Source organism: Chiloscyllium plagiosum, chromosome 43 (genome assembly GCF_004010195.1).
Source record: "Chiloscyllium plagiosum isolate BGI_BamShark_2017 chromosome 43, ASM401019v2, whole genome shotgun sequence".
In the NCBI taxonomy this organism is placed as follows: domain Eukaryota; kingdom Metazoa; phylum Chordata; class Chondrichthyes; order Orectolobiformes; family Hemiscylliidae; genus Chiloscyllium; species Chiloscyllium plagiosum.
The window spans coordinates 1,332,435-1,354,800 of NC_057752.1; the positions used below are offsets into that span (position 1 = coordinate 1,332,435).

General features: G+C 48.2%; 1 protein-coding gene across 1 annotated transcript in view; it reads right to left on the minus strand.

Moving 5' to 3' along the window:
• Nucleotides 1–7,206: 7,206 nt before the first annotated feature.
• Nucleotides 7,207–22,366, minus strand: part of rdh5 (retinol dehydrogenase 5 (11-cis/9-cis)) — a 28,391-nt gene continuing 13,231 nt past the window's right edge. The window contains exons 2-5 of the mRNA XM_043681788.1: nt 15,887–16,229; nt 11,466–11,724; nt 9,165–9,328; nt 7,207–7,527 (exon numbers count right to left, since the gene is read on the minus strand). Of these exons, the coding sequence (XP_043537723.1) occupies nt 7,304–7,527; nt 9,165–9,328; nt 11,466–11,724; nt 15,887–16,211 (972 nt within the window). The 5' untranslated portion in view covers nt 16,212–16,229 and the 3' untranslated portion in view covers nt 7,207–7,303. The remainder of the gene's footprint in view (nt 7,528–9,164; nt 9,329–11,465; nt 11,725–15,886; nt 16,230–22,366) is intronic.

Below are 22,366 nucleotides of genomic sequence, written 5' to 3' on the forward strand. Positions count from 1 at the left end.
CTTGAAGAAAGTTGATAAAATAATGAGGGGTATAGATGGGGTAAATGATAGTTGTCTTTTCCCTAGGGTAGGGGATTTCAAGATGAGGGGCCACAGTTTTAAGGTGAGGAGAGATTTTAAAAAGACATGGGGGCTAACTTTTTTTATGCAGAGGGTGGTTCACGTGTGGAATGAACTTCCTGAGGAAGTGGTGGATGTGTGGGCAATTGCAATGCTTAAAAGACAATTGGATAAGTACATGAGTAGGAAAGGTCTGGAGGGATATGGGCCAGGAGCAGGCAGGTGGGACTGGTTTAGTTTGGGATTATGGTCAGCATGGACTGGTTGGACCGAAGGGTCTGTTTCCGTGCTTTTGTGACTCTATGACTCTTAAGTTGTTGCTGTACAACAAACCAAGATAATGCTGCAGGACAGGAACAGAGCACCCAACTTACAAACTCCTCGAAGATTCTTAGCATCCAGTATGAGTGCTGTTCCCTTTCCCCCACCCACGGAAATATCCCCTTTATGTGGCCGGTAGCCTTTTGCTGCCCTCTAGTGGATATTGACATTCAAACACCTGCAAAGCTGCTGAAGTTGCCTGCCAATGTTCTGACTTAAGGGCACCAACTCTTGCAGGGACACATGATGCCCACTTACTGTCCCAGGTACCAGCCTATCATTAACTGATGCCATCTCACCTGCAATTCCATTCGGAGTGGCTGCCTAATGTGCTGCCCCAGAAGCGTTTCTGACAACAGGAACAAGGATTTTTCTCTCATGCCGTGCTGATCATGAGGAATAAATCCACAGCTAAGCCACCAATTCGGCGTCAGCGAACAAAACAGCACCCTGATGATCCAAGTAAGATTAGCATCGAGGGTTACAAGGACAGACGTCGATAGGATTACACTGTCTGCTGGTACCTCACAGATATTGGCAATTACACGTCAGAAACAGCATGCAGTGGGTGAAGCAGAAAGCTGCCTCACAGCACCAGGGACCTGGGTTCAGTTCTAGCCTCAGGCGACTGTGTGTGTGGAGTTTGCACATTCTCCCTGTGTCGACCCAGGTTTTGTCCGCGTGCTCTGGTTTCCTCCCACACTCCAAAGATGTGCAGGTTAGGGTGGATTGGCCGTGCTAAATTGTCCTGTAGTGCCCAGGGATGTGCAGGTCAGGGTGGATTGGCCATGATAAATTGTCCCATAGTGTCCTGGGATGTGCAGTTTAGGGTGGATTAGCCATGCTAAATTGTCCTGTTGTGTCCTGGAATATATGGTTCAGTGGATTGGCCATGGGCAATACAGGTTTACAGGGATACGGTAGGGGGGTGGGTTTGGATGGACCTTCAAAGGGTCAGTGTAGACTCAATGGGCCGAATGGCCTGCTTCCACATTGCAGGGACTCTATGAACCAATGGAGGTATATAAGATGCTAAAGGGGGCTTGACAAAGCAGATGTGGAGGGGATGTTTCCCCACGTGGAGCATTCTAGAACGAGAGGTCACAGCTTTCGGAAAAGGGGTAGCAGATGCAAAACACAGCTGAGGAGAAATTACTTTGCTCAAAGGGTCATGAATCTAAATTCACTCCCCCTAGAGTGCAGTGGATGCTGGGGCATTGCGTAACTTTAAGGAGGAGATGGACAGATTTTTAATTAGTGAAGGGTTACGGAGAGTGGGCAGGAAGTGGGGTCGAGGTCGAGATGAGATCAGCCATTATTGTTCGAGCGGCTGAAGGGCCTCCTCTTGCGCCCACTTTATAAGGTCAGTATCTCCTCTTTCTAAAGCACGCTGAGAAAACAGAGAGGCAGATCATTGCTGAGCCATCCTGCTCTCCATTTTAACGTCCAGCTCACCTTTCAAACCCGTTGGATCGTAGGTTTCACAATCCAACAGCTTGGAACCAACAGCTTGGTTGCAATCACACTGGTTGTGATGAATTTGAAGAAGTCATCTGACTGTTCACATGACGCAGTTACAAGGAACAGTGGGAAGTGAGGAAGGGTCACTGGACTCAAAAACTGGAACCCTGTGTTTCTCTCTCGCTATAGACCTGCTGAGAGTTCTTCTGGTTTGGTTAGAGGGAAGGGAAATCTTTTCTCAAGCTGCAGGGGGTGGGCAGCGGACACTGAAGAACTTCTGTCTAACACGCTTTGGATTTTAATGGATTTTTAACCTATTTTTAGCTTTTACTTTTTGTGATTTTCACCATTCACGTGGGTTCTCAGGAATGGAACTCTCGCAGGTACGGAGGATTTTTGTTGTGGACGTGTAGTAAATGTTTTGACATGGGGAAAGTTCACATTCAGCAAGGTGAGAATGGAGAGAGATCACAGACAATTGAATGGGCTGGTGCGTACATCCCAAAGGTGAAAGTGAGAACTGCAGATGCTGGAGATTAGAGTCAAGAATATGGTGCTGGAAAAGCACAGCAGGTCAGACAGCATCCGAGGAGCAGGAAATGATGAAGGGCTTTTGCCCGAGACGTCGATTTTTCCTGCTCCTCGGATGCTGCCTGACCTGCTGTGCTTTTCCAGTACCACACTCTGGACATAAATGACAAAGTTAAGATGCAGGCACAGCGAGCGATTAGGAAGGCAAATAGATTTGAATAAACATGTTGTAACATTTTGCTCCAGTGACACAGGGTATTGGCATGACCCAGATCCTGAATACCCTGCCATATCAGACTCAGAAGATTAACTCTGTTTCTCTCTCCACAGAAGTTGCTAGGGTTTCTGGAGCACTGTACACAATTTTGGTCTCCCTTTTTTAAAAAAAAGAGGATGTAAATGAATTAGCTCACATGGTTTATTCCTGGGATCGCATCTTGAGAAATAGGAATGATATTATTAAACTAGAGAAGGTTCAGAAAAGACTGACCAGAATGTGACTGGGAATGGGGAGTGTTGGGAGTTATAAAACTAGACTGGGACTTTTCTCATTGGAGCGTAGGAGTGAACTTACTGAGGTTTATAAAATCATAAGGGGCATGGATAAGGTGAATGACAAGTGACTTTTCCCAAGAGTGGGTGAGTTCAAACCTAGGGGGGAAATATTTTAAAGGTGAGAGGAGAAAGATTTAAAAAGGACAGGACTAGATTCCCTCTGAAGAGTAACCCACCCAGACTGATTTCCCTCTGACTAATGCACCTAACTCTCGGGGCAATTTAGCACAGCCAATCCACCCTAACCTGCATATCTTTGGACTGTGGGAGGAAACCCACGCAGACACAGGGAGAACGTGCAAACTCCACACAGACAGTCACTCGAGGGTGGAGTTGAACCCGGGTCCCTGGTGCTGTGAGGCAGCAGTGCTAACCATTGAGCCACTGTGCCACCCTGACATGAGAGGCAACGTTTTTATACAGAGGGTGGTTCACTTATGGAATGAACTTCCAGAGAAAGTGGTGGATGTGGGCACAGTTACAATGTTTAAAGGGTATTTGGACAAGTTCATGAATAAGAAACGTTTGGAAGGATATGGGCAGGTGGGTGGGACTAGTTTAGTTTGGGAACATGGTCGGCATGGACTGGTTGGACCAAAGAGGTTGTTTCCATGCTGTGTGACTCTAGGACTCTTAAGTTGGGCCTGTATCCATTGGAGTTTTGAATAATGAGAGGCAATTTGATTTAAGCTTATAAGACCTTGAGGAGTCTTGGTTGGCTGGATGCTGAGAGGGTGTTTCCCCTTGTGGAGAGACTAGAACACTGTTTAAAAACTGGATCGCTGTTTAAAAATAAGAGGTCTCCCATTTAAAGCAGAGATGAGGAGCATTTGTTGTCTCGCTGATGGTCGGTGGCCTGTAGACTTCTCTTGCCCAGAGCGTGGTCGAAGCTGGGAGGGAGGAGGAAGTGAAACCTGCTTCCCAGGCCCCACTGCACTCTGGGAAATTCTGTCCCGCTTGGCCGAAGATCTGCAGCTTGAGAATTGGCCTGCTGTGTCCCACAAAGACCCAGGGCAGCAGGTGCCACCCTCAAATCGAAGCATCGTTGATGACTCTTATGAGAATGACCAGATAATTTTATTTTTAATGACGTTTATCGAGGGAAACATATTGGCCAAAATATCAAGAAGAAAACCCTCTCCCCCCATCCCCTCCTGTTCTTTTGACATCCACTTGGGAGTTTTGATGGAGCCTCATCCAAAAGATGCCACCTCCCACAGTGGAAGTCTCCCTCAGTACGTGCTCCACTGGAGAGTCAGCGCAACCCGCAAGGTTGGGCCTTGGTCCCACTACCCTCTGACTCAGAGCTGTTACAATCGATCCACAGTGAGAGCATCAGGTAAAGGGGCCATACTCACAGAGAACCACAGGGCAGCTCTCTCCTTGAACAGAGGTAGCTGGGACTGGTTTAACCCGAGGGTCACTATGCCTCCAGGCAAGGGGAGAGGCTGAGGAGGAGGATCCTTCAGCCAGTGCGGGAATTGAACCCACGCTGTCAGCATCACTCGATACCACAAAGCAGCCATCTGGTAAACCGAGCCAACTGAACCCCGAGTTAACGGTATTACTGATTTTCAGAAAACATTTTAAGGCTACATGAGAAAGTGTGTGAGAGTTTGTGTTTGTGTGTGTGAGAGAGAGAGTGTAAGTGTAAAAGAGTGTGTGAGTGAGTGTGTGTGTGAGAGCATGTTTATGAGTATGTGTGTGTGAGGGTGTGTCTGTGTGTCAGTGTGAAAGTGTGAGTGAGAGTTTGTATGTGAGTGTGTCAGTATGTGTGTGAGAGAGTGGTGCTGTGGGAGGAAACCAGAGCACGCGGACAAAACCTGGGTCGACACGGGGAGAATGTGCAAACTCCACACACACAGTCGCCTGAGGCTAGAACTGAACCCAGGAATGAAGGGCTCCTGCCCAAAACGTCGATTCTCCTGCTCCTCGGATGCTGCCTGACCTGCTGTGCTTTTCCAGCACCACTCTAATCTAGACTCTGATCTCCAGCATCTGCAGTCCTTACTTTTGCCTTGTGAGAGAGTGTGTGTATGTGCGTGTGTATGCACAAGAGAAAGAGTGTGTATGTGGGAGAGAGTGCATGAGAGAGATTGTGTGAGCGTGAGAGAGAGCGTGTGTATGCATGTGTGTATCTATGCGTGCGTATGTGAGAAAGTGTGTGTAAGAGAGAGAGATTGTGTTTGTGTGTGTATGTGTGTGTGCGTGTAGGTGTGAGTGTGTTGCATTAATGTTAGCATGGAGTGTTTCTGTGCTGTAGAGAATGGGTAATTCTGTTGAAAAAAATAACGAGATGTCAAATTAAACAAGTGTTAGAAAATTTATTGCACCATCTATGTATTTCCACCTGGATTCGAATACAGTTAACTGAAATAATTCCTGACAATCAAGGAGCTCTGGAGCAGTGCTGGACCCCACCTTGCAGATCTTTGCCAGTTTCAGATGCTTCCTGCATAAGGGTCACCGGTTGGCATCGCTGGCCCGTTCACTGGGTGGGGATGTGAGATGTCAGCTTGAGCCTGACTGAATACGTGGCCCCCTCCCTGGTGGATTCTCCTCCTCCCTCCCACACCAGCTTCATGAGGTTCATTATCCTCCCTCTGCCATCGACTGATTCGGTAGATAGGATAGTGAAGAAGGCGTTTGGTATGCTTTCCTTTATTGGTCAGAGTATTGGGTACAGGAGTTGGGAGGTCATGTTGCGGCCATACAGGACATTGGTTAGGCCACTGTTGGAATATTGCATGCAATTCTGGTCTCCTTCCGAGTGAAAGATGTTGTGAAACTTGAAAGGGTTCAGAAAAGATTTACATGTATGTTGCCAGGGTTGGAGGATTTGAGCTACAGGGAGAGGCTGAACAGGCTGGGGCTGTTTTCCCTGGAGCGTAAGAGGCTGAGGGGTGACCTTATAGAGGTTTATAAAATCATGAGGGGCATGGATAGGATAAATAGGCAAAGTATTTTCCCTGGGGTCGTGGAGTCCAGAATTAGAGGACATACGTTCAGGGTGAGAGGGGAAAGATATAAAAGAGACCTAAGGGGCAACTTTTTCCTGCAGAGGGTGGTGCGTGTATGGAATGAGCTGCCAGAGGATGTGGCAGAGGCTGGTACAATTGTGACATTTAAGAGGCATTTGGATGGGTGTATGAATAGGAAGGGTTTGGAGGGATATGGGCCGGGTGCTGGCAGGTGGGACTAGATTGGGTTGGGATATCTGGTCAGCATGGACGGGTTGGACCGAAGGGTCTGTTTCTGTGCTGTACATCTCTATGACTCTATGATTCACCACAACTGAGAGATTCAATCCTGGGCACTTCCTCATCTTAATGGTTCATCCCAGAGCACCATCAAGTTAATTCCAAAGACGTTTGTGATATGAACTCACATAAATTATACAATCTAAAATCAGGGGGACAATTCTAAAGGGGATACAGGAGCAGAGGGAGCTGGGTGTATCTGTGCACAGATCATTGAAGGTGGCAGGACAGATGGCGAGAGCAGTTAATAAAGCACACAGTGTCCTCAGCTTTATTAATAGGGACATAGAGAACAAGAGCAGGGAGGTGATGTTGAACTTTTACAAGACCCTTGTTAGACCTCAGCTGGAGGGTTGTGTCCAGTTGTGGGTCCCACACTATAGGAACGATGTGAACACATTGGAGAGAGAGGGCAGGAGGGATTTACCAGAATGGTTCCAGAGATGAGAAACTTCAGTGAGGAGGAGAGATTGAAGACATTGGGACTGTTCTCCTTGGGGAGAAGGAGGCTGAGAGGGAGATCTGAGAGAGGGTTCCAACATCATGGGGGAGGGGGCTGGACAGAGTAGATCGGGACAAACTGTTCCCACATGGAAAAGGAACAGGAACGAGAGGGTCAGAGATTAAAAGGGATGAAGTGAGGGGGAGGTGAGGAAATTCTCACCGAGCGAGTCACCATTACTCACACAATCATGAACCGTTAAAACCTGTTTGGTTCACTCACTCCCTTATCCAATCTGGCCCATACGTGACTCCAGACCCACCGAAATGGAGTTGGCTCTCAACTTTGTTCTGGAATGGCCGAGCAAGTCAGTCAGCTTGGGGGCAATTAGGGAGGGTCAAAAAACAAGCTGGTGCCATCAGCTTGAATGACGGAGCAGCCTCGATGGGCCGAATGGCCTACCTTTATCTGGTTGACGGTCGCATCTGAAACAGGCAAATGCCTGGACTGGCTATGGCCACCAGGGATGGAGAGAGGGGATTGGGTAGGAGGTGGGGTCCTTGTGTTTTTGATCTGTTGACATGTCGTCCCAGCCAAGCGGTTGCCCCAGAAACCCAGTCCCTGATGGGGGAGGGGGGGGTGAACTGCAATGGCGACCAGCCTACCCTGCTCTTCATTGGACACTTTGCAAAGGCTTTGGCAGCAGAAGGGTGAGCAGGAAGTCGCTGAGACGGGTCGGCATGTAGGAGAGGGGTATCCAGAAGAGCTTGGCGTCCCATCCAGCAGCGTAGCGTGAGCGAGGGTGTCTGGCCACTAGAGCATGCTCCATACAGGTTGTGACTTTGGATAGGTCACCATCACATAACATATTCATGGAGAACTGCTGGGCCTTCATATCTGAAAAGGAAATGACACAGCAGCTAATAGAGTCGACCTCGCACTTACAGGAAGATATTCAACAACCATAAAATGACAGGCCCCCCCCTTGTTCCTTTCTAAACACTGCCCTGCCCCACCCTCCCCACCCCCATAGTACACATCAGTTCTGAGGTAGCTTGCAAGCAGAGGTGACAATGAGGTCCCCTCCTGGAATGAGCTCAAATCCGTGGAAAACAAGCAGTAAACAGCGATGATGCGAGGAGACCGTCTCTCAGTGGGTTACAACAACAACAACCAGCAATCAGAGAGAGACATTCTCAGCTACACAAACCTGGGGGAATCAACAATGCCTTCCAGCGCATCTCCTCCACTTCCTGCACCTTCACCCTTGAACCCCACCCCTCCAACCTCAACAAGGATAGAACCCCCCTGGTCCTCACCTTCCACTCCACTAATCTCTAGTCAGACCCCACCACCATTTCCCTCACCACCCCTATCTGCATTCTGCAGAGACCATTCCCTCTGTGACTCCTTCCTTAGGTCCATGCCCCACCAACCCTCCACTCCTGGCACCTTAACTTGCCGCTGCAAGAGGTGTAAAACCTGCGCCCACACCTCCCCCCTCACCTCCGTCCAAGCCCCAAAGGATCCTTCCACATCCAGCAGAGATTTTCCTGCACATCCAAACATCTCACCTACTGTATCCGTTGCTCTCAATGTGGTCTCCTCTACATTGGAGAGACAGGACACCAACTCACAAAACGTTTCAGAGAATATCTCTGGGATACATGACCAACCAATCCCACTACCCTACTTCAACTCCCCCTCCCACTCTGCCAAGGACATGTAAGTCCTGGGCCTCCTCAACCACCAAATCCAAGACACCCAACACCTGAATGAAGAACGCCTCATCTTCCACTTTGGGAACCTCCAACCGCACGGCATCAACATAGTCTTTACCAGTTTCCTCATCTCCTGTCCCCCAACTTCATCCCAGAACCAACCCTCTGACTCAGCACCACCCTCTTGAACTGTCCTACCTGTCCATCTTCCTACCCACCTATCCACTCCACCCTCCTCTCTGACCTATCACTATCGCTCCCCACTTGCATCTGCCTATCGCCTTCCCAGCTACTCTTCCCCCAGCCCCATTCCCACCCTCACCCTTTTATTTATCTCTCAGCCCCGCTTCCCACATTCCTGATGAAGAGCTTATGCCTGAAATGTCGACTCTCCTGCTCCTTGGATGCTGCCTGACCTGCTGTGCTTTTCCAGCGCCACACCACTTTGCGACTCAGTCCACCCACCAGTCAAGATGCCACAGTTGGTAAGGGCAGTGTGGCATTGAGCTGTACAAACATGGGTCAAGTCTTGCATTCAATGCCCTGCGTTGACTAATCTTAACCCTAACTGGCCTCACCCCAACTGGTGTTGTCCAGGGCTTCCAAGAATAAAGGTTAGGATGTTCAATCATTGACTGACCAGGGAGAGTACTAACCCAGAGTATGAGCAGAACACCCAACCTCTTTGTTACTCACATCATTTTGCATTCACCCACTGGGAGGATGCCCTCTCTCATGCCACTTGCTGAACTGTGCCCAATTTCTGACCCTCAGAACCAGAGCGGTGTTGGTACTGTCAGGCTGAATACCTACACTTTGCCAAGTAATTCTGTCCGTAACTCTCTCGGACCTCAGGAGAAAGTCTGTCCCAGAGACGCTGCAGGTCATTCTCGATGCCTGCCAGGTTCGTCACAGCTGTCTTAAAGAAGCCAGGCTCGATGATGCAAACCTGGATGCCAAAATGATGCATGTCCCGCCTAATAAAACACAATGGGAATGTAAGTGAGCAGGAAAACTCATAGAATGTTGTATTACAAGGGGACCTGAATGGAAGAGTAGGGAGATTACACTTAGGTTGTGTGTACAGTAGTGGACACCGTACTGATGGAAGGTTGTTAATGCGTTGGAAGCAGTTCAGAGAAGGCTTATGAGACTAATCCCTGGAACAAGTGGATTGCCTTATGAGGAAAGGCTGGACAGGCTAGGCCTGTGTCCTCTGGAGTTTAGAACAGTCAGAGGTGACTTAATTGAAACATATAAAATTCTGAGGGGGATTTGACCAGGTGGGTGTGGAAAGGTTGCTTCCTCTTGTGGGAGAATCGAGAACTAGGGTCATTGTTTTAAAATTTAAAACGGAGATGAGGAAACGTTTTTCTTCTCTCTCAGCAGACTGTTCTGAAAATCCTTTTATCGATTCATGTGCACTTTGGAACAGCTATTTGCACTTATATGGCACCTTTAAATGCAGTGCAAAGGTTCCAAGATGCTTCACATTCTGTGCTACTGGTCAGGTGACAGAGAGGTCAGTTTGCAGAAGGAAAGTTTTACTGGAGGGGGGGGCGCGATTCTGGAGAGGAGGGTCTCAGCAGCTGAAGGCGTGGCCGGGGCGGGGTGTGGGGGGGAGTGATAAACATCAGAGAGCCTCCAAGAGGCGTGAGCTGGTGCAGTGCGGAGATGCAACGCACCCCGCATATCACCACAGTCCTCATCGGAAACTTTACCCTGGCACCTCACTCAGTCCCGCAGTGTCGGCCCCAGTTTGGGCTCAATTCACCCAAAAGCAACTTGAGAACGCGACGTCCCGACAGAGCCGCATGAGAGGGGGACTGGACTGACACCATCCCAACTGTGACAACGGCCTTTACCCAATCAGCAGTAACAGGCAGAATATTTGACCGGTTTTAGTCATTCAGGAGATGTGGACATCCTTGGCATTTATTGCCCATCCCTAATTGCCCCAGATGGGTAGTTGAGACTCAGCCCTGTTGCTGTGGGTCTGGAGTCACATGTAGACCGGGTAAGGGTAGCTGATTTCCTTCCCTAAGGGATATCACTGAACCAGTTGGGTTTTTACTCCAATGGACACTGGTCACCTTTAGCCTTGATGTGGAGGGGCCGGTGTTGGACTGGGATGGACAACGTTAGAAATCACACAGCACAGTGGTATAGTGGTCAGCACTGCTGCCTCACAGCGTCAGAGACCCAGGTTCAATTCCCGCCTCAGGCGACTGACTGAGTGGAGTTTGCACATTCTCCCCAAGTCTGCGTGGATTTCCTCCGGGTGCTCCGGTTTCCTCCCACAGTCCAAAAATGTGCAGGTTAGGTGAATTGGCCATGCTAAATTACCCGTAGTGTTAGGTGAAGGGGTAAATGTAGGGGAGTGGGTTGCAGGTCGGTGTGGACTTGTTGGGCCAAAGGGCCCGTTTCCACACTGTAAGTAATCTAATCTAAAAACCACGTTATAGTCCAACAGGTTTATTTGGAAGCACGAGCTTTCAGAGCGCTGCTCCTTCATCAGGTAATTGTGGAGCAGGATCATAAAACACAGAATTTATACCAAAAGTGTCATGCAATTAAAACGATATATTGAATCCAGGTTTGTTCAATATATCATTTTAATTGCCTGACAATGTTATTTGTTTGCTATAAATTCTGTGTCCTATGATCCTGTCCCACTAGTTACTTGATGAAGGAGCAGCGCTCTGAAAGCTAGTGTTTCCAAATAAACCTGTTGGACTATAATGTGGTGTTGTGTGATTTTTAACTTTGTCCACCTTTAGCTGAGCTTTTTATTCCAGATTGCTATTGAATCACAAAGTGACCGTTCGCCTCAGAGGGATTTGTACCCAGTCCTGAGAACATTAGCGTGGGGCTTCTCAATTACTGGCCCCACCATGCCACGGCCCGAAACAAAACTGAAAGTGAACCATCATGACAACTCAGGTCCCTTGAAAGGTTTTGGTTTGTCGACATCGAGTACATGTAATGAGGCGGGTCAGGCTGCTTTTTTGATGAAAGTTTCTGCCCTTTGGTGTGGTTTAGGAATGACAGGCGTGCAAAGACTTTCTCGTCTGACTGCGCAAGACAGAAGTGAACAGGCGTGGAGAAGCTCACCTCAGACTGTCGGAGAAAGACTCCACACCACATTTGGAGAGGCAGTACCCACCCCCAGCAAGCGATATCCTGCCCAGAATACTAGCTACGTTCACGATCCGGCCCCTGGCCTTCTTCACCAGTGGGAGGAAGGTCAGCGTCACTTCCATCAATCCAAACAAATTCACATTCAGCACTTTTAAATAATCCTCCATCTTCATCCATTCTGTTGGACCAATGGGAATGGCTCTCCCGGCGTTGTTGACCAACCCCCATAGGCCTGTCAGGGAAAGGGGACAACATTTTGAGGAAACAGCAGGATTTGGAAATATAACGGAAGCAAAACATTGAGGGAGCTGGCGATCTGAATTACAAACAGAAGTTGCTGGAGAAACTCAGTCGGTCTGGTAGCATCTGTGAAGACAAAAAAGCCAGAGTTCACCTTTCGACTCCAAGATGACTTATTCAGAATGGAAATGTGGAGGAAGGATCATATTAGACTCAAAATGTTCTCTCTGTTTCTCTCTTGCTGCCAGACCTGTTGAGTTTCTCAGGTTTCGCAATGTACTCACTTGTCCCTTTTTCATCCTGTTATCAGCTCTGCTTCCCCAGCCCCTTGTCGCCAAATAACAAGCAACTCACACGGAATAGTGATTTGAACAAAGCTTTCGAGGTGTTAAGGATAACAGCCAGGGAAGATTGTCAAAAACTACTTCCAGAATTTGGACACTCTGGGACGAGGGGCTGCAGCCAGGCATTTCAGGAGCAGAATGAGGAGTTACTGATGAGGAGAACCATCTTCACTCAGGGAGCTGGGAGCCTGTGAAACTCTCTGCCACAGAAAGCAGTTGTGGCCAAACGAATAAATCTTTTCAAGGAGGAGTTCAATATTGTTCTTAGGGATAAAGGGATCAAAGGGTATGGGCAGAAAGTGGAAACAGGGGACTGAGTTGGATGATCAGCCATGATCAGATTGAATGGCAGTACAGGTTCGAAGGGCCGAATGGCCTACTCCTATTCCCAGTTTCTATGTTTCAATGTTTCCATCCAAGTGAGGTGGAAGTTTGGAACTCTCTTCAAAGAAATGATAGACGATCTGATTGAAACATACAAGATTCTGAGGGAGCTTGACAGGGGTGGGGTGGGGAGAGGTTGTTTCCCCTTGAGGGAGTCTAGGACCAGACGGCATCATCTCTGAATAAGGGGTCACATATTTCAGCAGAGATGAGGAGGAATGTCTTCTCCCAGAGGGGAGTGAATCTGTGGAATTCTTTACCACAGAGGGCTGTCGAGACTGGGTCATTCAGTATGTTCAAGGCGGAGACAGACAGATTTTTAATCAGGGAAGGGAATGAAGGGTGTGTGGGGGAAAGGCAGGAAAGTGGGTTTGAGGATGATTGGATCAGCCATGATCCCATTGAAGCTTTTTGCCAACTTGTTTCGCCTGTCAGTACCCCTCTGCAGACTCTCTGTGTCCATCCTCACCACTTGCCTTCCCACCTATTTTTGTCGTATCTACAAACGTGGCTACAGTACATTTACTTTCCTCATCCAAGTCATTAATATAGTTTGTAAATAACTGTGGCCCCAGCACTGATCCCTGTGGCACTCCACAAGTTACAGGTGTCATCCTCAGAAAGCACCCCACTGCCCCCCCCCCACCGGGCGGCACGGTGGCACAGTGGTTAGCACTGCTGCCTCACAGCGCCAGAGACCCGGGTTCAATTCCCGCCTCAGGCGACTGACTGTGTGGAGTTTGCACGTTCTCCCCGTGTCTGCGTGGGTTTCCTCCGGGTGCTCCGGTTTCCTCCCACCATCCAAAGATGTGCAGGGTTAGGTGAATTGGCCATACTAAATTGCCTGTAGTGTTAGGTAAGGGGTAAACGTAGGGGTATGGGTGGGTTTCGCTTCGGCGGGTCGGTGTGGACTTGTTGGGCCGAAGGGCCTGTTTCCACACTGTAATCTAATCTAAACCCCTTATCCAAACTCTCCGTCTTTTATTAGTTAGCCAATCCGCGATTTGAACAAAGCTTTCGAGGTGTTAAGGATAACAGCCAGGGAAGATTGTCAAAAACTACTTCCAGAGTTTGGACACTGGGACTAGGGGCTGCAGCCAGGCATTTCAGGAGCAGAATGAGGAGTTACTGATGAGGAGAACCGTCTTCACTCAGGCTAAAATACTACCCCAGCACCGTGGGCTCTGGCCTTATAAAGGAGCCTAATGTATTGTCCTTTACCTTCTGACAATCCAAATATGTTACATCCACTGCCTTCCCCCTTTACCTATCCTGTTTGGTAGCTCCCCAAAGAACCTGAATAATTTTCTCAGGCATTATAGAACATTCCAGCACAGTACAGGCCCTTCGGCCTTCAATGTTGCGCTGACCTGTGAAACCAATCTGCAGCCTATCTAACCTACACTATTCCATTTTCATCCATATGTCTATCCAATGACCATTGAAATGCCCTTAAAGTTTGCGAGTCTACTGCTGGCAGGGCTTTCCACGCCCCTACTACTCTCTGAGTCACTACCCTCTGACAGAAGAAACCTCTCCTCATCTCTGTCATGAAAGGGCAATCCCTTACTTGGAGACAATGTCCTCTGGTTGTACTCTCCTGCAATGGGAAACAACCTTTTTGCACTTACCCTGTCACGTTCCCTAAGAATCCTGTCCACACAGTTAACCTGCCTGTGTCCCTCTGCGGATCCCTTGTGTCAGGTCCCCAGTCCAGAAGCACAAGAATCTGTGATTAGAACACTTTATGATCCCATGCCAACTCTGCTTGATCTTACAATGTATTTCGAATGCTCTGCTGTTACAATAGACGTGAACATTTTCCCCGAGACCAGGCGTTAAGCTAACATCAACAAACATCTGGAATGCAAGAAAATGTCAAGTGGTTGTAACGTCCTGCTGTCCACGTGTGTCCTTTGAGCTGCAGTGCTCTGCAGGCTCTGGTAATTCCGATCATTTGGACGTTTGGAAAGCCCAGAGAAGATCCCCATTGACGACCTCAGTGGGCTTTCTACCAATGGTCGGGCAACGCTGAAGCCACCTCTTGTGGAAATCAGAGGAGATAGGAAGACCTCAAGTCACAGAGTCATGGAGATGTACAGCATGAAAACAGACCCGATTTCCTAACCTAAGCCAGTCCCATTTACCAGCACTTGGCCCATATCCCTCCAAACCCTTCCTATTCCTATTCCTATTAGGAGTGGCACGGTGGCTCAGTGGTTAGCACTGCTGCCTCACAGCACCTAGGATCCAGGTTCAATTCCAGCCTCGGGTGACTGTCTGTGTAAAGTTTGCATATTCTCCCTGTGTCTGTGTGGGTTTCCTCTGACTGCTCTGGTTTCCTCCCACAGTCCAAAGATGTGCAGGTTAGGGTGGATTGGCCATGTAAAATTACCCATAATGTTAGGTGCATTAGTCAGAGGGAAATGGGTCTGGATGGGTTACTCTTCAGAGGGTCTGCGTGGACTTGTTGGGTTGAAGGGCCTGTTTCCACACTGTGGGGAGTCTAATCTAATCTATTCATATCCCCATCCAGATGCCTTTAAAATACTGTCATTGTACCAGCCTCCACCACATCCTCTGGCTGCTCGTTCCATACACGTACCACCCTCTGTGTGAAAAAAGATGCCCCTTAGGTCTCTTTTAAATCTTTCCCCTCTCACCCTCAACCTATGCCCTCTAGTTCTGGACTCCATCCCAACCCTTTTTTTTCTAGAAAACCATTTTCTTGCCAACCCACCTCCAAACCTGCCCCCCACAAAGTGCTGGGGGAACTCCTCTGGGGAACATCAGGCAAGCCTCCGACTCCTGGTGATTGGAAGGCAAAGTGACCGAAGGGGGCTTTGCCTGTGGTCGCTCGCTGCAGCACCCCCCTGTGTTAAATGAACAGGCCTTCTCCTTGAAGGTTAACCTAAAAGTCCACACATTAAAAGTTGACGGGTAGAGCCCGAGTGTCTCTGGAGAAGGAGCACGCGGTGTCCACCGACACCCTGGAGTTGTTCAGGGAGAGGTGGGTGTCACAGGGAGTGGAGTGCATTATTTCCCCCTCCAATTCTATTTTGATTTAATCCCTGCCCTCCCCTTCACTGTTTGATCACACAGCATTGCCCTTTGATGTGAAGGGCACTGCTTGTCACTGGCCACTCGGGTGTTTCCTTTCTTTCTGATGGTGGGAATTGAATAAAGATTTGTGCACCTTGTGTCTCTCACACCTGAACAAAAAAAAGACAAGAGAGAAAAAAAATAATCAGGAGTGCCAGATATCCTGCTCACACTGAGAGCTGCCTCTGAGGGAGCTGGATCAGTGTGGAAGTGAAGGGCTCTGCTCTTTTCCCTATGCTAAAGAAAGGAGACAGGACTGATTCTCTGTCCTCGCATTAAGGAGGAGTTTATTTTGAAGAAGAAAAAATCAAAGCTGACAGGTACCTTTCTCTCCCACCTCTGCCTGAACCCAGTCCGCTGCCTTCTGTATGCTGCTACAGTCAGTCACATCCAGGAGGATGGCTTTCAGCATGGACGCGTTGCTGCTCTGGAGGCCGTCCACTCCTTTTTGGGTCAGGCAGCCAGCGAGGACGCGGAACCCTCGCCTCTCCAGGCGCTTTGCCAGGAGGTTGCCGAAGCCCGTGTCACAGCCGGTGATGAAGACAAACTTGTCTTTGACCTGCCCGACTTCCTGACGGTCTCGGTGGAGCCACCAAACGGTGAGCAGAGCAGCAGCAGCAGCAGCAGCAGCGAGGAGGTACACCCACATGGAGTCCGTTTGAAGAGGCTGAGGGGAAACAAGACCAGATCGTAAGGAAGAGGGACCCGCTCACAAGTTCACAGCACAAAATCACACTCGTTAGGCAAGGTGGGGTGGGGGGTGCCATTTTAAGGTTTCGAAGGCATTGAAGGAAAATGGCTCCCCCCCCCAGAGGGTGGTGGGGGTCTGGCTGGGTGGGAAAGTGCCAATATTCACTCATACATTCAAGGCCTTGGGCCTAATGCAACAAAGTGGTGTTAGTGTAGATTCTACAGTATGATTCTATCATCATTCTCCTTTTCCATGGAATACTCCATAGAAGCTGCCCCAAAAAGGCCTACTTGGCCAATGCACCCCTCAGCGTACCCCCTGAGACCTCCAAACCAGCAGAGGTCCCCAGATTGAGCCCTGCTCTGCCCCCAAGAAATGAAAAGCTCCCTCCGGTGTGGGAAGGCATCGGCATCTTGTGCGACTACAGTTTGCAAAAGCATTTGAACAGACTTCAAAGGCAAGCCGAAACATAGAAAACGTAGGGTCCAGCATAGATGGCAAAGATGCCTTAGATAGATCCCCATCTATCTAAGTATCACCTAACAGATGAACTAGGGAGGCCATGGTTAGTAATGTTACTGGCTCCAGTGCTTCAGAACTCCCAGGGGTGGCTCAGTCATTAGCACAGCTGCCTCACAGTGCCAGGGACCTGGGTTCAATCCCACCCTCAAGCAACTGTCTGTGTGGAGTTTGCACATTCTCACTGTGTTTATGTGGGTTCCCTCCCTCAGTCCAAAGATGTGCAGGTTAGGGGGGGATTAGCCATGGTATGACGTCCAGGGGTGTGCGGGCTAGGTGAGTTAGCCAAGGGAGATGCAGGGTTACTGGGATAGGGTGGGTCTGGGTGGGATGCTCTTCAGAGGGGTGGTGTGGGCTCAAATGGGCTGAATGCCCTGCTTCCACACAGTAGGGCATTCTATGATGATTCTAATGACCTGGGTTCAAATGGCCAGGAGAACATGAGGACTGGAGATCAGAGTGGAGAGTGTGGTGCTGGAAAAGCACAGCAGGTCAGGCAGCATCCGGGGAGCTGGAGGATTGACGTTTCGGGCATAAGCCCTTTATCAGGAATGCCTGAAATGTTGATTCTCCTGTTCCTCGGATGCTGCCTGACCCGCTGTGCTTTTACAGCGCCACACTCTCGCTTCAAATACCCACCGTGGCAGATGGCGAAAGTGAAATTCATTCCACCCCATCTGGGTTCACTAATGTCCTTCAGGGAAGGAAAGTGCTGTCCTCATCTGGTCTGGGCCTACTGTGTGAGTCCAGACCTACAGCAATGTGGTTGACTCTTAAAATGCCCCCTGGGCAATTAGGGATGGGCAATAAATACAGGCCTAGCAGCAATGTCAACATCCCATTAACAGCTTTAAAAAGAAGTGCTTTATTTTCCCCCAAAGTAAAGGTTGGGTAGCTGTTTCATTGAGCAGTGATTAAGATCCAGAATTGGCAGAAAATAGGATATAGGACATTCTTGTCTAGTTTAAATGCAGCTTCCGAGATTGGGATGAGTATATCCGGCAGACAGTGAAAGTGACATCAAAAAATCAAATCAGAGAGGTTCTGTATAAAATCATCCCAGACCCCATCTATCTAAGTATCACCTACAGTATGAACTTACATAATTGGTGTCTTGGAGAAACAAGATAAAACAGCAAAGATTGCAATTTTGATTTGATTTGATTTATTAATGTCACGAGTAGTTCAGCACAGTGAGAGGTGTTGTCTTATGTGCCTTACAAGCAGATGGTACTATACAAGTGTATCAGGATAACAGAACAGAGTGCAGGATACAGTGTTACAGCCAAAGAGAAGGTGCAGAGAGAGATCAACATCAGCATTTGAGCGATCCATTCTGATAACAGGGGGGGAAGAAGCTGTTCTTGAACCTGTTTGTACATGTGCACAAGAGAACGTACCAAGACAACACCAGATGCCTGAACAATCGTGAAAACGTGGGACGGTCGTCTGATTGTAGTTTGCCGAAAGAAAATCAAAGTAATTTAAAATGAGGTGAAAACATGCATCCTGTATTACAAGCTTTTGTTCTAGGATTTTGAATCAGAGGAAGCTCACTATTGTGTTTTCCATCCAGCTCTCCCATTCAGATTCTGCTCCTGTGAGGGGCCTCATTATTTCCAGCCTTTAGCCACTCGGCGCTTACTCTTGAGACTGTAAGGAGCTCATGACTTACTAATCTCCTTCTACGCAAGATTCTCAGCTGACTTACAATGTTCCAGAACTCTGCCTATAGGCTACAGGGCCCCTGGTAAGCTTTCAGGAAGCTCAAAGACTTTCTTTTTATGCATCTCATGTGACCCTTGAACATAGTGCATTGTGTGATCAAGTTTGGTCACATGCTGAGGAACTGGACCTGATTTCCAGAATTATTTAAGTCAAGGTTAAAGAGCTCGTAAATGGGCAGGACATGGTTGACTGCCAGTTTTGCCAACGATACTGGGTGGCACCAGCTGACACCTCAGTGAAACACGGATAAGGTGGACCGGGATGGGGAGAATTTTTCTCTGCAAGGGCCATTAATCTGTGGAACTCTCTTTCCCAGACAGCAATGGGAGCTGAACTGTCATGTATATTCACGACTGCGTTAGATAGAGTTTGGATCGACAAGGGAGTCAATGCTACAGGCAACAAACAGCAAAACGGGGTTGAGGCCACAGTTAGATCAGCCAGGATCAAAATGAATGACGGTGCAGGCTCAAGGGGCTGAATGGCCTCCTCCTTTTCCTAATTCATATGTTCTTATGGAGACCATTCAGCCCCATGTGATCATCCAGCTATACTATAATGACTCACATCCTCCCATTGAATATGGGACTCGCTGCCACAAGGAGTAGGTAAGCATTGGAACCCCTGCCCTGTTTCTCCCCCGCACCTCGAACGGGTGACTTTAAATAAAGCCCTCAGCCAGTTTAGGGCGAAAAGAAAATCCTTCCTCTCCCAAAGCCAGGAAATTGCAATGAACTGCGCAGTCCATGGAGCAGCAAAGCAGCCAGCTCAGCCAACTCCAGGAGAAGCTCAGTTTTAAATCTGCATCAAAAACATACCCACCTGGATTAGCCACAACCGAATGCACAGTTCTTTGAGTTTCAGAAAACTCCTCCCATCATTGAACCTGGTTCTGTGCTTATGTGATTTCTCTTCAACTTATCTATTTCAAGTTAAAATTTATGCAATTTCAATCATTTGTCCACACGCCCCTTTATGATTTTAAACATATAGAAGTTGGGAAGTTAGGCTGCAGCTGTACAGGACGTTGGTGAAGCCGCACCTGGAGTATTGTGTTCGGTTTGGTCACCTCGCTATAGGAAGGATGTTATCGAACGGATGCAGAGGTGCCGGTGTTGGACTGGGGTGGACAATGTTAAAAATCACAGGACACCAGGTTATAGTCCAACAGGTTTATTTGGAAGCACACTGGCTTTCAGAGCACTGCCCCTTCATCAGGAAGGGCTTTTGCCCAATATGTCAATTTTCCTGCTCCTCGGATGCTGCCTGACCTGCTGTGCTTTTCCAGCACCACTCTAATCTTGACTTAGAAGGAGATGGGCCAAGTGCAGGGAAGTTGGGTTAGCACAGATGAACATTTTGGTTGGCATGGACTAGTTTGGGTCGAAGGGCCTGTAGCACTCTATGATATAACCAAGTTTGTTCAAAGTCCTAAGGGTAAATAGGCCCAGCCCCTCACTTACATTAGCTAGGTGTTCTTAGGCTAGCCATAACTAGGGCCTCTATAGCTTCTACTGCTTGAGGGGCCAAAACTGGACACAATATTTAAATGGAGCCCCGTGAAGGCATTGTTCAGGGTCACTGTGTTTTGTATTTTACTTACAGCCGAATGCACTGGTTGCTTTCTCAATAGGACTTCATCACTGACCACGAACCTTCAGAGATCAGTACAATATTACATTCAAGTCCAGCATGGCATATATATGTTTGGCACTAGTCCAACCAATGTGTACCAAGCTACTTTCATCAATATTAAATATAATTTCTCCCGTGTGTCTGGCTGAGGTAGTAACCTTTTCTTTTCAGTAAGGTTTTGGAGAGCAGTGCGGACCGTGATGTGTGCACCATCAACATCCAAGCTCCCCACACAAATCCTGATCAGGAACTATCTGAAGAGGATGTAACCACAAGTCGAACACAGGACTTGCCCATCACTCCCACCGCATTTGTTGTTTTCAAATGCTGACTGGGTTACCAGCAACTTGGCAATCTCTTTAAAAAATTCCATCAGATTAATAAGTCCTGACTTCCTTGTCCAGAGGTTACTCCTGACTGTCTTTAGTCTGTCACTGTGGTTACAAGGAGCACCCTAAAAATCCCATCTCATAAATTTCTCCCAACTGACATCAAGCTAATGGTTGTAGCATTTTCTGACTGACTGATTTTTATGAACATTGTGTGACACTAATTTCCGGCCAGCGATGGCCCCTAGATGTCAGCAAACAGCGGAATAGCATTCACAAATCTTTCAGTAACTGTGGGGGAAGATGCTGCCTCAGCCAGCGGCTCCATGTGCTTTCAGACCTCTTAATCTTTTCAAGGATGTTCTCCCCTGACATTAACAAGCACAGTGTGAACAGCTCCCTGCATTCCTGGTGCCTAACCACAGTCTACAGGAGGAAACGTTGCTCCAAGCCTTCACCACATTCTGAAAGTCCATCTCATGCTGCCCTATGCAGTCCCTTAGCAGCTGGGCAGTTGGTTAGCTCAGTTGGCTGGATGGCTAGTCTATAACACAGAGTAACACCAACAGCATGGGTTCATAGCTAGCTGAGGTCACCATGAAGGACTCTCCTTCTCAAATTCTCCCCCCTTGATTGAGGTGACCCGCTGGTTAAACCACCACCACTTATGGGAAACAGACCCTTCGGCCCATGCTGACCAGATACCCTAACCTAATCTAGCTTCATTTGCCAGCACCCGGCCCATATCCCTCTAAACCCTTCCTATTCATATACCCATCCAGATGCCTTTCAAATGTTGCAATTGTACCAGCCTCCACCACTTCCTCTGGCAGCTCATTCCATACACGTACCACCCTCTGTGTGAAAAAGTTGCCCCTTAGATCCTTTTTAAATCTTTCCCCTCTCACCCTAAACCTATGCCCACTAGTTCTGGACTCCCCTATCCTGGGGAAAACACCTTGGCTATTCACTCTATCCATGTCCCTCAAGACTTTGTAAACCTCTATAAGGTCAGTCCTCAGCCTTCGACGCTCCAGGGAAAACAGCCCCAGCCTGTTCAGCCTCTCCCTGTAGCTCAAATCGTCCAACCCTGGCAACATCCTTGTAAATCTTTTCTGAACCCTTTCAAGTTTCACAACATCTTTCCGATAGGCTGGAGACCGGAATTGCACGCAATATTCCAACAGTGGCCTAACCAATGTCCTGTACAGCAACAACATGACCTCCTAACTCCTGTACTCAATACTCTGACCAATAAAGGAAAGCATACCAAATGCCTTCTTCACTATCCTATCTACCTGTGACTCCACTTTCAAGAAGCTATGAACCTGCACTCCAAGGTCTCTTTGTTCAACAACACTCCCCAGGAACTTACCATTAAGTGTATAAGTCCTCTCTCTCTCTCTCTCTCTCTCGGCAGCATTACATACGGAGCCCTTTAGTATCTAAAGTGGATTTCACTATTTCTCTAACAGTTGCTTTCTAACGGACCTTATGGCAGCTTTAAGATGGCCACAATTCCAATTCTCAAGAGTTGCTTTTCTTTAATCTGTCCACGTGTTTCTGCTCAAGTTTGAATAGTTCTCATATGTGACCAGCTTGGCTTGCTTTTACTCTGGGTCCTTCCTTAGAACATAGAACATAGAAAAGTACAGCACAGAACAGGCCCTTAGGCCCATGAAGTTGTGCCAAGGTTTAATCCTAATGTAAAATATAATAATTTAACCTACGCACCCCTCAGCTCACTGCTATCCATGTGCATGTCCAGCAGTCGCTAAAATGTCCCCAATCACTCTGCTTCCACCACCAGAGCTGGCAATGCATTCCATGCAGTCACAACTCTCTGCATAAAGAACCTACCTCTGACTTCTCCCTTTTACCTTCCTCCTAATATCTTCAAAC